This window comes from Grus americana, chromosome 6 (assembly GCF_028858705.1).
Source record: "Grus americana isolate bGruAme1 chromosome 6, bGruAme1.mat, whole genome shotgun sequence".
Taxonomy (NCBI): domain Eukaryota; kingdom Metazoa; phylum Chordata; class Aves; order Gruiformes; family Gruidae; genus Grus; species Grus americana.
In genome coordinates this window covers 30,543,470-30,558,276 of record NC_072857.1, presented here as the reverse complement: position 1 = coordinate 30,558,276, position 14,807 = coordinate 30,543,470, and the positions used below count along the sequence as shown (strand labels likewise).

At 44.2% G+C, this 14,807-nt stretch overlaps 1 protein-coding gene across 2 annotated transcripts; it reads left to right on the top strand.

Moving 5' to 3' along the window:
* The first annotated feature begins 3,770 nt into the window (after positions 1 to 3,770).
* BZW1 (basic leucine zipper and W2 domains 1) lies at positions 3,771 to 14,781 on the top strand. 2 transcript variants are annotated; one of them, XM_054830031.1, is made up of 12 exons: positions 3,771 to 4,034; positions 4,622 to 4,695; positions 6,629 to 6,805; positions 9,128 to 9,222; positions 9,478 to 9,543; positions 10,385 to 10,520; positions 11,096 to 11,205; positions 11,327 to 11,497; positions 11,818 to 11,964; positions 12,300 to 12,438; positions 13,303 to 13,425; positions 13,678 to 14,781. In XM_054830031.1, exons 2-12 carry the CDS (start codon positions 4,632 to 4,634, stop codon positions 13,707 to 13,709), a joined length of 1,260 nt encoding a protein of 419 aa, XP_054686006.1. In that variant the 5' UTR covers positions 3,771 to 4,034; positions 4,622 to 4,631; the 3' UTR covers positions 13,710 to 14,781. The 2 variants fall into 2 exon arrangements, with proteins under 2 accessions (XP_054686006.1, XP_054686007.1); XM_054830032.1 differs by lacking the exons at positions 3,771 to 4,034; positions 4,622 to 4,695 and having other exon boundaries at positions 6,728 to 6,805; positions 9,128 to 9,133.
* Positions 14,782 to 14,807: the final 26 nt, after the last annotated feature.

Here is a 14,807-nt window from a genome sequence, read left to right as displayed (position 1 = left end):
TATGTCTTCAATAAAAGCAAACTTGTAAGGCACTGTCCTGCTATTTTGTGACACTGTGATCTATAACCAATACTGTTTCAAGGAAAAAACAGTAACGAAAATGGTGTGAGATGAAATCTGGGGAGATCTGATACTGGATGGACTGTCTAAGGCCAGTTACCGGAGGGGTCCTTAGTGTGTGCATGTATATATATCTATATGTACATTTCCCACTAACGGACCTTCATGCTAATCAGTCAGAGAGGGGAACAGGGCAAGGCCGTTGGTGCTGTTTGTGTCGCATGAGTGCAGACTGTTTCTGTCTGTGTCGGTCTGTGTGGCCGGCTGTATTTATATGTATATAGTATTACACATGTATTTGCATATTTGCTTGTTGAGAATACATGCTCAGCCCTGCTACTGGTTGGACCTTGGGGAATGGAGCTGCATCAGCCTCACCTCTGTTGGGCTGATGCAGCCCCTAACATATTCATCTGAAGAAACTGTATTTATTGCAATTGAGGCTCTCATAAGCACGGAAGAGTCATCTTGTGTAACTGAGATAAATTGTATTATATTTCCAGGTGCAAATACAAGCACTCTACCTCCAGAAAGGATGGTGGTTTCATTTCCACATTCATGTGTCCATACATGGCAAGCATAGGCTTACTTTTTCCTTATTTTTAAAGCTTTCCATTTTTTGTGTACCCAGAGCATATCTGTCTTGCAGAATGAACAAAATATTGATTTTACTACTTCCAAGTTTTATTCTAGTTTTAACCTGTAAGGGTGGCATAACTAAATGAACGCTGAGCTGGGTGATTGTGCAACACCTGTAGTCCAGGCAAGAACAGACAGTGGAAGGTAAGCGGCCTCACTGGAGATATGTCCTTACTTTAAGATAATCAATTGATTAAGACAGCAGGATCAAATGCAAGCTAACCAGTTCTGCTTGGATGAAAGAATTCCACAGATAAAAGCTAAGATTCTTCTTTTCCAGGTTTTAAATGTAATCTTTTCTACCTCTTGTAGGGATAGATAAGGAATGCCTATTTGCTTTCCTAAACATAGATATATTCAGGGATAAGGTTTTCAAATAAAGTCTACTAAAAGAATTACCAGAATTGGTGTGTTCCCCAGATTGTGAGTGGCTAATGCAGATCACTTACAACACTGTGTAAGAACACCAAAGGACAACACTTCTCCTTGCATTCTTCTGCAAAATTACAATTTAGCTGAGTGGTGTGACAACCTCTCTGCTAGGCCAGACAAGACAAAAAGAAAATATTCACAGCCAAGGAAAAGGTTTGTTGGGATAAAAAAGAACTAGGGCTGGGGATGACCTTAATTTAAAAGTCATGGTTGTACAGGTGACCCCTTTCCACTCCTGAAGCATAGCAACTTGCTCTGTTTATACACCTGCTAACTGGTCATTTCAAGAGCTTTAGTCAAAGGAACATTATGCTTTTCACCTGGTGGAAATTTGGCAGCTGTGTAAGGTCTAGAGGGAAGCTTGCAATCTCTAGGTTAGCTTGCCCTTTTGGGGAGTTGCAATTGCGTTTTCTGTCCTATATGAGCATGGGAAGTATGTTGCATGTTATATTCAGTCTGGTAAACATTTCCAGTTACATGTTGGTGTGTGAGTTTGGCAGTGTATGTTTTTTAGACAGTACTTAAAGAACCTACACTAACATACTGGTTTTGTTTATGCTGCCTGCTAATAGACAGACTGCTCTACAGCCTGAAGATAGGACGAGACCTGTTATTATAACTGCTAGTGTAAGAACCTGTGTTTTAACTGCAGTAGAGGAGGCCTGCACTTCTGTAAGTAAGGAACTTTGTTCTATGTCAGATGTGAATAGCTTTTAACTTATAATTCTACCTGTATAGACTAGGATATGTGAAGTCTTTGTAAGGTGATGTTATCATCAGGATCTGAGGAAAGAAGAAATTATTAGAACTGTAACAGCAGATCTAGGACCTAATAGTGCAGCAGGTATGGTGGTAACAAAGGTGTGAGGTGAAAATTGTAAAGCCTCATCAGCTTTTATAATTTCCCGACATGAAAAAAAAGATCTAGTGAACATATAGAAGGCCTGATAGTTACTGAAAACTAGGTTTATTTGGAGGAACGCACAAATGCAAGGACGGACAAATGTGCCTTTTGGAATAGAGTGCTCTTTGTACGTATAGATATATTTGTACAGCACCTAACATGAATGCTAATCAAGATGCTAATAACAGACATTCTGGGTATACATTTGACAGTAATAATTGTTTCTGATCCCTCTGATATACACATCAAAGTAAATTGTATGAAACAGCTTGTCAAATCTGAAACTGGAATATCTAATCCATTTGAAAGTGAGAATAGGGTCTGGGCTAGCAGATTTTCTGCCACTCTATATTTAGATGAACAAGAAAAATGGTTTGATATAAGCTTTGTGTAAAGCTGTTCTACGAGTCTGATTTTTTCTAAGTTTAATCAATTAAGACATCAGCCCCTCTAAAACACAGTCAATTTACTTTAGCAGGAAGCTTTACAGGTCTTGGTAAATAACCAGATGAATGGGAAAGAATATAATATGTTGACTGATATTTACCCCTTTAAAAGCTATGTTGCTGCTGAACAAATAATTCAAAGATTAGGAGTGAAATCTTAAAATATTGAAGTCAATAGCAAAACTCCCTTTCATGTTGATGGGGCCCAGTTTTCACCCTGGGTACTTCTGAGGTTGTCTTCCTTAGCACCTGAACTAATATGCTGATACCCTATTAGTTGTTCTACTTAGTGCTGTTTGCCAGATCACACAGGCTTCCTGTTTTTACACATCCAATCAATATGTTATTGAATATTTAATGACTACCTTGGAAAAGACAAATTACATATTTGTTTGACCAGCTTGGGAAATGGACTGTGTGTTACTGCAGTCAAATTTATTAAATACTACTGTCACAATGCTGGTTAGCATCACCCTTTGCACATTTTGCAGGCAAAGAAACAGGACTTTGACTGGAAGTCAGCTTACTATCAATCTGCTTCATCTCTGATGGCAGACGCAGCGAGCACACATTGCTCTGCTGCTTCACTCTGTGCTGGGCAAGCGGCTTCTCCGAGTGATGGTCTAGCAGTCTGTTCTGTGACAGTTTTGCAGGAAGTCCTTCCTCTTCCAGAGCAGGCTCTGTTCTGTTATCTTGTTTGTACGTATCTGCTGTTGGGACACTTCCCAGGAAGGGCTGAACCTGAGCCCGCAGGAGGGACCTGGGTGGAGATCTGGTTGAGTACAGCGAGGGGTTATGTTCACGGTCCGATAACGTCTTTCCAAAGAGGAGCGGGCTGTGCTCACTAGAGATCTTTCTCTGCTACGCGCAGTCCCGGCTCCCCCTTGCACACAGCGGGCCACCAATACTCGATACAAAGCAGGACCCGGTCCTGCCCCGGGACTTTTTCTCCGGCTCAGCTGCGCGGGCCGCTCTTCTGGGAGCGTAAACCAGGCCAGAGGGCAGCTCTCCCTTCGGCGTCTGGGCCGGGCACCGCCGGAGGGCCGCCACGGCCCGCGACCCCACGCGGGACCCTCCCCACCCGGGGGGATGCGGCGGGGCCGCTCTCCTGGGGAGCCGCGCTGCCCTCGATGCACGTGCACGGCTGGCGCGGGGGACGCCGGATGGCTTCTTGCGCGTGCCGGTAAATCACGAGGGCGTGGGGGGGCGGACGCGCTCACTCCCCGGAGGTGGGGGGGGCCGGAATCCGACGGGCACTCCCGCTCGCGCGGAAGGGGAGCGCGCGGGGCAAAGGACCGTTAGGTGTCGGTGAGCCCGCAGCTGGGAGCAGGCGGCCCCGGGGAAGCCCGGCCCCCTTCTCGGGCCCTTCTTCCCCCATTCTCTCTGGCGGAGCGGGATGGTCCGCCCCGGGCGGAGCGTTAGCGCGGTCCTCCCCTCTTCCTCTCGCGTTGGTTCCGCCCAGAGAGCTTTCGTTGCCACCGTTGCTCCTCGCCGCTGCTCGCGTTTGTCTCTGCTCCGGGCAGTTCGGGTGTTTTCTCTCTGCCTTAAAGTCGGTGAGGAGATGGGCCTGGATGGGGGGCGGCCGCCGTGCGCTGCCGGGGGGAGGCGGTGTGGCGCGGCCGGATGGGGCCGGCTGCGGCCGGCTGCCGCCACGCGAGGCCAGGCCAGGCCGTAACGGCCGCGCCGCACTCGAGTGGAAGGCGGCGGCGGCGGGGGAGAGCTCGATCTCCATCTTCCTCCGCACGGGTACCGGAGCGCGGCGGCAACAAAGCCGCCACCTCAGCGCTGTGGGACGGGGGTGAGGGGCGCCGCCGCAGCCGGCTCCGCGCAGGTCTTGCCAACGCCCTGCCGCCGCCTCCGCTTGGGGAGGCCCGGTGCGTGCCGGGTAGCCGGGGCGGGGGCCGGTGCCTCTTCGCTAGCTGCCGTGTGCCGTGGGGAAAATGGAGGCCGGCGGAGGGAAGGAGCAGCAGCGCGGGGTCTGGCGGCTGGGAGAGGGGGAGGCCGGGCTGGCAGCGGCGCGGGGAGCTGGCGGGGCGCCTTCCGCCAGCGGGGCGTGCGGGACGGCCGCCGAGCTCCCGGGGCGGCCGTGCGGGCAGGCTCCGTGTCAGCGGCCTGAGCTGCGCTTCTTGCTTCCTTGCAGGGTGTCTTTTATGAATAATCAAAAGCCGCAGAAGCCGACGCTATCAGGCCAGCGTTTTAAAACTAGAAAAAGAGGTGAGCTAGCTGCAGTGTGTGTATTGCCAGAACCTGCTGTCGGTGCTGTGTGTGTGGTCCCCAGTAGAAAGTCAGTTTCTGTCAAAAAAACTCTCATGCCTTTATGTTCTTGCAAATGTTTTAAATGAGACCATGCTGAATACAAAGTCTTGAGGCTAACCGGGTGCTAGAATGTTCTCTGTACTAACAAAAAATATTTCTCAGTAAGAATTGTAGCTGAATTGACTATGGTAACCACGTCTTGACAACATTTAGTCTAGAACTGTATTGAGCATGCTTAGCCTGAAAGCAGAAGTATCTAGTACCCTTGAATTACAGGGAAGCTCCAGCCCAGGCTTGTTGTGGATTAATACGTAAATGTAAGGAGCGTCTAATCTAGTAGGAATGTCAGTGTTAGCCACTGGATAAAAGTTACGTTGTCCCCTTAATCCTATAAGAATACCTGATTTAAATTAAAAAAAAAAAACCCCAAACAAAAAAAAAAAGACCAAAATCCCCTACCACACACCCAGCCAAACAAAAAAAACCCTAAAGTGTGGGATGTGCAAGTCTATCTCTGTGTGTGCATAGTTACTCCCATAAGAAGAATTAATGATTGAAGAAGAGGTATGGTTAATTTAGTATTTTGGTGGTGTGTTTTTTAAACCTAAAGAAGTGGAGACAGCTCTTAGAGTTTCTGTTTAATGTTGTTTTATTAATACACTAGTCATATTCTGGCTCAAACTGATAGCATTAAGGATGCTGTACATACTGAACTAGTAATTAAGTATATGTTGACTTACAGAACCTATTTTAATGTTAAAGTAAAAGCACCTTGAGAAACTGTTGAAGTGAGAGTTGGATTTAGTCTGTCCAGCAGATGAAGTGCTAGCATCCTCGGGTTTTTGTCTCTCTCTAAGCATTTAACCATAGTTTGGCTTCCATGCAACTCTGCAGTAACAATGAGCTTCATGGATCTGTCCTGGGAAATAACTGATCCAGTATTTCCAGACTTTTACCCAACTGTTACCAATGTGTTGATACTTGAGTTGAATGTAAGGACACTAGTATGTCCCTTACGGAAAGGTTGCTAACAGATGGTAACAAAACTGGCTAAGCTGTTATAGACAGCAGTCAAAGTAGGATTTGCAGCTGAGTTCTGTTTCTTTGGAAGCTTTCCTCTCATGGTTTGCATAGTCTTAAGGACAAATTGAGATGAGTAAAGTTGAAGACCTTTTCCATTTAAGGGTTTCTGTTAGTTACATGAGTGGATTTGTTGCATATTAACTATGCCCTACCTACAGTGAAAAACAAGGCTCCGATCAACTGTTGCATCTCAACTATGAAGAAGCACGTGTTCTGTTTTAATAACAACAAAGGTTGTGAGAGGCCCAAAGGGCTGAAATGGAACATGAGTAATGGAGTCAAGTATACAAAATTCTGGGGACACGCATTAAGAACTGCCTTCCAGCATGTAGCTAAGCCTCTCTCTTTGGAGGGAAACAGTGATCTAATGTGTTAACAGGGTACAAGAATCAAACTGAGAAAGTCAGATTAGAGCCATCTAATGATCATCACAAACAACTGTTCTTAGTGAAAGTACGGTAAGAATTCAATTAGAGATAACTAAGGAATGTTTTAGCTTTTGATAGCCTCATCCCCCAGCACTGACTGAATAGGGGAGTGAAAGCAATAAAACTTCTTACTGCTATATTGGCTGTCGAAATTAATTTTAGGCTACACTCTTAGCTCACTATTTGTGCTAGTTAATACCAGCTGTCTTGGAAGACTGGAATTATCTCAGCTCTGTGTAACTTCAGGCCTGCAAGTGCAGGGTTTTGGGGTGGTTTTTATTTAGTTGAATTTTGTTGGGTTTTTAGTAAGCTTTTTTAATAAACTTTTAAAACCAAGCAGCTGTGTGCAGCAACTTCATTTCGACGCTTTTTCTTTACAGATGAAAAAGAGAGGTTTGACCCTACTCAGTTCCAGGACTGCATTATTCAAGGTTTAACCGAAACTGGCACTGACTTGGAGGCAGTAGCAAAGTTTCTTGATGCTTCTGGTGCAAAACTTGACTATCGCCGCTATGCAGAAACACTTTTTGACATCCTGGTGGCTGGTGGAATGCTGGGTAAGTCCCTTTGAGGCTGCTGTCAGTCTTTATTCACTCAACTCTGCAAAAGCTCACTGTTTTCTTTCAGTGTAAAACCTCTGCTAAAGAGTCCATTGAGTGTATAGAGCAGGGTTTAAGTTATCTGTGGTAAACTATCTGACCATCTTAGTGATTGAGCAATTGGATTACCGTAGAAATACTCTCTATATTCTGCCGCAGTTTTGCTTGAGTCAGTTTGCATTCTTCAAAGCATAGACTGTACGAGCTTGGCTTAAAGGAAAAATCTATTAGATTTATTTTTTTTTTTTAACCGGGAGTGGATCTTGACTCTGTAGTCAAGTTAACGTCTGCTGATGTGAGATGGATGAATGCTTGTTTCGGGTGTGTGGTCTGTGGCCACAAGGCCAATGGAGTTGTCCTGAAAGATTCTGACATGATCCTGTGTTTTGTGCACCCCGCCCTGTTATTTTGGAAAGTAGTATTGTTTACAGGCGAATCTGATATGATTAGTCTTGGAAATGCTATTACAGATTGTTTTGTTGTTGACAATAGTGAGGTCATGGGCTCTAGCAGATAATCGGGAGTTAGAAATGAGAGGGTGGTCAAGTCAGCAGAAAACACAGGGAACTGAGGAAGTGAAATGAGATGACAAAAGGTCTTGTAAACTTACGTGCACACTGTGTGTAAAGAACAAAGAACGAAACAGATGCTCACTGACCAGGTAAGAAGTAGATGAAGCTAAATGAGATTCAAAAGTAGCTTAAAAAAAAAGTGACACTTCTAGATTTAGACTTTACATTTCTTACTTGACTAAATACTGCTTAGCGAGAAGGGGTTCAGATGGCAGGGACTCATTTAAAATACAGGCTGTGAAGAGGACCCTTTATGTTGTCTGCCTAGATTGGAAAAAGTCTGTCTAGACTTTAGCATTTTTATGCAGTAGTTGGGGGGAGGACTTAAATGAGAAACTTACAGAAAATCTTCTGCAAATGCCAATGTAACAGAAATAGAATTCAAATGACCTAAATGCATTGGGGGAGGAGAGGAAATACCTGATTCTGGGCCACAGTCAGACTGTGGATGGCACTTCTGCTGGGGCAGGGGGGCTGGTTTGGTGTGTCTGTTGCATGTTCAGGTGGGCTTCACACTGATACTGTAGAAATGTCAGGTGACTTGCTCAAACAAATGCTCAAAAGCAAGGCTTTCAGAATGCTTTAACTTCATGCAGGCTTATCTCAAAGCTGTGTATTGGAACAGTGTTATGTAGACTCAGGTTACTGTGATGTTCCTTTTGGCAAGAGGCTCTTCTGCTGATGTTAGGAGAGCTGGTAGCGTGAGTAAGTAAACTTGTCTGCCACATGGAGCATCGCTGCTTGAAAGTGTTAATGTACAAATTGTTACAATCTGTGGGTTTACTTTCAAGAGTCTTAATTAGTACATGCTGTGTTGGGAAGTGTTCCTTCTAGGAATGAGGCTGAGGGGGAAGGGAAAAATGCGTTGCTGCATTAATGGTGATAGAGGAATCCTTTACTCAACTCTCTGTAACAAGTAGCTAAGTAGACTACCTTTTGATCTTTAGTCAGACAAGGCCAAAATAAAAACTGGCATCCTGTTGCTTTACCAGCTTTTTAACATTCTTACCACTAATGCTTATTTCCATCTTTAACTCATTTTTCTGACTAATACCTAACAAAAGGATCTCCCTTATATATAGTATGGCATAGAAATCAGTGGTGAGGTATTCTGGTGCTGGAGTTGGTGACTTGAATTCACCCTAGTTAGTGAAGCAGCCTGGCTACCAGTCAAATGCTTGTATTAAACTGAAGAGGAATGGTGAAGAAGCATCTTCTAATGAGCAGCTAAAAAGCTGAAGTGCCTTTCAAGACTGTTTTAAGCTCATCTCAGGGGTACTGAATGTTGAACTCTGTGTTTCATCTCCTGTTGTGACTTACTCTGTTATCTACAAGACACTTACAAAGCAGCACTATTGCAGCAGACACTAAAAAGACGCCTGCTAGGCTTAAGCAGCGTTAGTGGCTTCCTTTAAGGGAAGAGGAACTCATATGGTCATGTTAATTTATCCATATGTAAACAAGATGCGTTGCCAATCCGCTTAGCTGTAGGGGGTCAGAATATTTAAATGTTCATATCTAAGCTACCGATTTTAAAATTCCAGTACAGCAGTGGAGCAGATGGAAATGTAGGAGTGTCCTCAGTGATCTAGTGTCCATCATGAAAGGATAACATGGTGGATGTTATGAGTATTGGAATTCTTACTGTGGAGACTACTCAGTACTTTCATTGGGGAGTAATACCACTAATGCTGAAACTCTTCTTTAGCCCCAGGTGGTACCCTGGCAGATGACATGACACGCACAAATGTCTGTGTATTTGCAGCACAGGAAGACCTTGAAACCATGCAAGCATTTGCTCAGGTTAGTTCTGAAATGAGTACAATTTAACTTAAACTGTTTTGTGGTCGAAAATGAAATGTTTGCGTAGTTGAAAGTTTAGGTGAAAGTAATGCATGGCTTTAAGAAGCTTACTAGAAGAGGTACAAGTAGCACTGTTCTAAGCTAAAAGTGCTGTAAAGGGTTCAGACCATACTGAACTTGATTTTTTTTTTAAAAAAAAAATTCTAATTAAATGATAGTTCAGAGCAAAAATTAATACATGCCGTATCTTTTTAGGTTTTTAACAAGCTAATCAGGCGTTACAAGTACCTGGAGAAAGGCTTTGAAGATGAAGTCAAAAAGGTATGGAGTAGTTCCTTATGAGCAGGCAAATAAACCTTCAAATTCTGCTAGTTAATTACTCTATACAGAAGAGTTTTACCATACAATGGGTTATTAAAATAGAACACTTAAGATCATAGAATACCAGGCTGGAAAGGACCTCAAGGATCATCTGGTCTAACCTTTCTTGGCAAAAGCTCCATCTAGACAAGATGGCCCAGCACCCTGCCCAGCCGAATCTTAAAAGTGCCCAGTGTTGGGGAATCCACCACTTGCCTGGCGAGATTATTCCAAAGGCTCATTGTTCTCGTTGTGAAAAATCCCAGTCTGTGCTGCACTCCTGGATTATGTTTTCCCAGGTGCAAGACTTCACATTTGTCCTTGTTGAACTTTATAAGGTTTGTGTTAGCCCACTCCTCCAGCCTATCCAGGTCTTCCTGCAGGGTGACTCTCCCTTCTGAAGCGTCCACTTCCCCACTCAGTTTGGTATCATCCCCAAATTTCATCAGGGTGCACTTGATCCTATCATCCAGATCACTTTTGAAGATATTAAACAGCATTGGGCCTGGTATCGATTGCTGGGGCACCCCACTTGTGACAGGTGGCCAGATCAAAACAGAACTATTTACCACCACCCTCTGGGTGCAGCCTGTCAGCCTGTTCCCACCCACTGCACGGACCACTTGTCTAGACCGAGGTGTTTACAGAAGAACAGCTAGCTTGTATGAGTAGTAGATTCCCAGTGGACTGGTGCTTTTGCTAGTTGAATGGCTTGATTGAAATGAGTGTCTAACATGAAGGCAGTAGCCAAACTTCAGTGAGATGGTAGTTTTATGACAACTCTTCTTACTTCCTCTTGCAGTTGCTGCTGTTCCTGAAAGGGTTCTCAGAGTCTGAGCGGAACAAACTGGCCATGTTGACGGGTATTTTGCTAGCCAACGGAACACTTAATGCATCAATTCTCAACAGTCTTTACAATGAGAACTTGGTTAAAGAAGGTAAGTGTTGTCCAACTCCTTCTTTAGGGAAGGATGGTGGGGACAGAACCATGACAAGTAGGTGGAAATTGTGATGACAGTACACCCTTCCAGCTTACTAGTTTCATCTGGTGATAGATTTACTACAGGATTAGCAAATCCTGCCTCACAACATGGAAGGTCTTGCTAAGACTTTAGAAAACTAGCCTTTTCAGAAAACTTGTGGTTAGGACTTCCCTGCATGACGCTGGGGCTGCTGTCACTAGTATTGCCCAGCAAGGCAGCACTGTATTTTGGAGAGGGACCTTTCAGGATGTAGATGTGTCATGTCTTCAGGTTCCTTCTTAAATTGCAGCAAGGAGAGCTGAGTTTAGTACACGGAAGCCTTCATGATGCTGAGTGGTGAGAAAAGTCTGACATGCCAGAGGTGGCAGTATCCTCAGGCAGAGGTACTGCAGACTGTGCTGGGGCTGCTTCTGGGGACAGCTGCTGTGGCCTTGAGCAGGGGTCTGACAAATTGGTGCCCTGGACTCTCAGGCCTTATCATTCCCTCTGTTTTGAATTTCAGTAATAATACTGCTATTCTTGTTGCACAGGTGTTTCTGCAGCTTTTGCAGTCAAGCTATTCAAATCATGGATAAATGAGAAAGATATTAATGCAGTGGCTGTCAGTCTTCGTAAAGTAAATATGGATAACAGGCTGATGGTGAGTACCACTGAAATTACTGATTTGCTTCTTAAGCTAGTTTAGTAAACAGCATTTATCAGCGAAGTAATCAACACGCATTTCTTTTGTCAAAGAGTTGTTGTAAACTTTTGGTTTTTAGGAACTCTTCCCAGCCAACAAACAAAGTGTTGAACACTTCTCCAAGTATTTCACTGAAGCAGGACTAAAAGAACTTTCCGAGTATGTTCGGAACCAGCAAACCATAGGAGCTCGGAAGGAGCTGCAGAAAGAACTTCAGGAGCAGATGTCACGGGGAGATCCGTTCAAGGATGTAAGTGTGTGTAGACAAAGTGTAGGTGGGTTTTTTTTTTCTTTTTTTCTTTTTAAATTTAGCTCAATTTATCTGAAATGCAGTAGCATCTATCTTCAGATTAGTGCCTAATTAAATACTGAGCTTAAACACCTAGCTCTCACTAAGAATTTAGGTTCGGTATTAGCTTCATAGTCTTTCCTTAATGTTCTGAATCCTGCTGTATGATCAAGGGGGTTGTTTGTGGTTCTGAAGGCTTCTAGGTTGCCTTTAGAACAGAAGTTTTAATTTAGCTGTGTTGTATATGGCCTATGTGCTGACTCTTTAATTGTAACTGGCAGATAATCTTGTACGTGAAAGAGGAGATGAAGAAAAACAACATCTCGGAACAGACTGTGGTAGCCATAATCTGGTCAAGTGTCATGAGCACAGTGGAATGGAACAAGAAAGAGGAGCTGGTAGCAGAGCAAGCCATTAAGCACTTGAAGGTATTGTAACTTAAGTATGGACTTTTGTACCTGTTGGGTAGGGCTGGAGCTTCCCTGTTTCTAGCTCCCTTTTAAATGAATTAAAACATACTACACACATACACACACACCCCCAGTGCAGAAAACAGCATTAGAGAGGGAATTCTTCCCTTTGTAACTGTGGTATTACAGTCCATGTTACCGAGGGAAAAGCAGTATCACCTCTGCAGAAGCACTCTGGGGTTGGGGGAGTTGCACATTTCAAAGCTGTGGCTGATGGAACTGTGTAAAACTGGTCTAGTCGGGTGATGAAGGTGCAGTGCTCTGTGTGTGCCAATTTGTCATTCCTCTTACAGCAATACAGCCCTCTACTTGCTGCCTTTACTACTCAAGGTCAGTCAGAGTTGACTCTTCTGTTGAAGATTCAGGAGTATTGTTATGACAACATTCACTTCATGAAGGCCTTCCAGAAAATAGTGGTGCTCTTCTATAAAGGTAACTTCTGTGAGGTTGTAGGTTTGTGGGGCTTTTGGGGGGTGGTTGTGGTTTTTTGGTGGGGGTGGCTGGGGGTTTTTTAAAGCTGTAGTTGCAGAATGCTTCAGTTCTGGTAAGACCTTTACGGAAGATCAGTGCTACAACATTGTACTTTATGAGCTGAAGAATTTTCTGCCTTCTCTTTGCAAAGTTGGAGCAGTAAAATGCAAAGGTGGATGCAGCTGTTCTTGGCACATGGGAGGTACTACTCTAGATGGGGGGGATGCCTGTCTACTGCAGCTCGAGCTGTGGTAGATGAAAGCTAAATTTAAATTTTCTAAGTTAAGGAAAGATAGGCAATAGTGTATCTGAACACTGACTGAACAGCCAGAGACAGCCCACCAAGGTGTTCTGGACTGCTCTAGACTCGCTGTTACAAGGTGTTACTGAAAAAACATGCTTGTGCACCTGTGGAACCATCACAGGAATGTAAGGAAGCTTGTTGTTAAACTGAAGACTATATTGTACTTGTAAAATTAAAAAAAAAAAAGTTAAACACTTCCTATGTTGTACCTTGGGCTTTAATTTGCATCCATTCTTAGCTGTTGACTGAAGCTTTCCTTAGTGTGGCATCTCAGATAGCTGTGAAATACTCAAGATTTGGTGGGGGTCAAACTGCAGCTCCTAGATGCAGTGCTCAGGAAACCTGGGCAGCCACTCTAAAATGCATGGTGCTCAGAATTTCAAATAGGAGGCACTCCTAGGGCATGCATGCACAGCCATGGAGGATATGGTGTAGTGCTTCCAGGGGGAAGTCCAGGGTTCTCAGGAGCTGGTGTTGGGTGGTTTGCTGTGTTAGTAATACTGCTCCTGTATGTCTTACAGCTGAAGTTCTGAGTGAAGAACCCATCCTCAAGTGGTATAAAGATGCACACCTTGCAAAGGGAAAGAGTGTCTTTCTGGAGCAAATGAAAAAGTTTGTGGAATGGCTCAAGAATGCTGAAGAAGGTAACCAGCAGCTTGGCTCCCAAGCTGAGCTTGTGAATTTTGGGAACCTTAATGCACTAGTGCTTTGAGGGGGGTGGGGGGGTGGTGGTATTTTAATTGTCCCTAACACTAGGTGTGCCCCTGGTACTGGTTAGAAAAACTTGCCAGTGAAATGCATGTGGACACAACAGCAGCTCTTAGTGGGATGCAGGGTGGGGGCTGGGGGGACTGACCTGCTGGCAGCCTGTTGACAGCTCTCTCTCTCTGTTCCAGAGTCAGAGTCTGAAGCTGAAGAGGGTGACTGACCTGTGAAACTCTGTCCTCAGTAAAGCAAACAGGAGTTGTAGATAAGTGTCATGTCTCATGTGTCCTGATTCTTACATCCTACCTCCCTGTATCAAGCATGATATAAGGGCTCTCATGGCAATTTATTTTAACCGTTTTTCTATAGTTATTGAAATACTGGATTTAGTTTTTAAAAACCATGTTTTAAGTAGCTTACAGGAGCTATTCTAGATTTAACTCTAACCTGCATTTGTCCTTTCAGTTATATTCTACCTCCTGTATTTTCTACTGTAATAATGTAATTTAAGGCCTTCTGCAACGAAATCCATTTTACCCCTTGGGTTTTCTATCTATATTGGAGTAGACATGATATGGTGAATGGGATTTATGGCAGTTCTGTTTGCAAATTAAATTGTAAAAAGCCTCCCAAGTTAGGAGGCCATGGCTTGTGTGGTAACTTGGTGTGACACTTCCATCCGCACCACTTGCTCCAAATAACCCCATCTCCCCAAGGCCTTTCTCATCATTGTACTTTCAGCATAAAGCAATCCTCTGTACTAACTGCCCCACTCCTGCGAGCTCTGGGTCCTGTCCAGGCATCAATTCTGGGGCAGCCTTGCTGCCACTTCTCTCAGGCAGAGAGAAGGTTCCAGGTACAGCTGCCCAACAGCAGGGCTGGGGGGGGGGGGGGGGGGGGGCGGGACAGCTGGCTTGCACTGCTCTGCAAATGCATGACTGCTGGAAGGTAAGAGACTAAACTCTACCCCCTCCCCCTGAAGTGCAGAGATTATTTTATGCTGGCAGTTGATGTGTTAAACCAAACAGCTTACCTGTTCCCCAGAACCTGGATTCCTAGTGGAAATTCTCAGGACGGCTCATAATTTAAGAAAGATTTTTGCTAAGAGTGATGTCTATACTATTGTAAGCTAAATAATGAGCATTAACTGAAATACTGGTACTGAGAGTACACCTGTTAAAATTAACAAAATAATAATAATTAAAATTGGTGATCATGGTGCAATCTGTTCAATACTACAGTCATCTTCCTTTGTAATTTTTTTTTTTATGAATAAAGGCCATCCTTACACTTAATGTCAAGGGCTGTCTCTGTTCTCGGA

Coding starts and splice junctions, on each gene's coding strand:
- BZW1 (XM_054830031.1), top strand. CDS start 4,632: ATGAATAATCAAAAGCCGCAGAAGCCGACGCTATCAGGCCAGCGTTTT. Junction 9,223..9,477: donor CCATGCAAGCATTTGCTCAG/GTTAGTTCTGAA, acceptor GTATCTTTTTAG/GTTTTTAACAAGCTAATCAG. Junction 11,498..11,817: donor GGGGAGATCCGTTCAAGGAT/GTAAGTGTGTGT, acceptor TGTAACTGGCAG/ATAATCTTGTACGTGAAAGA.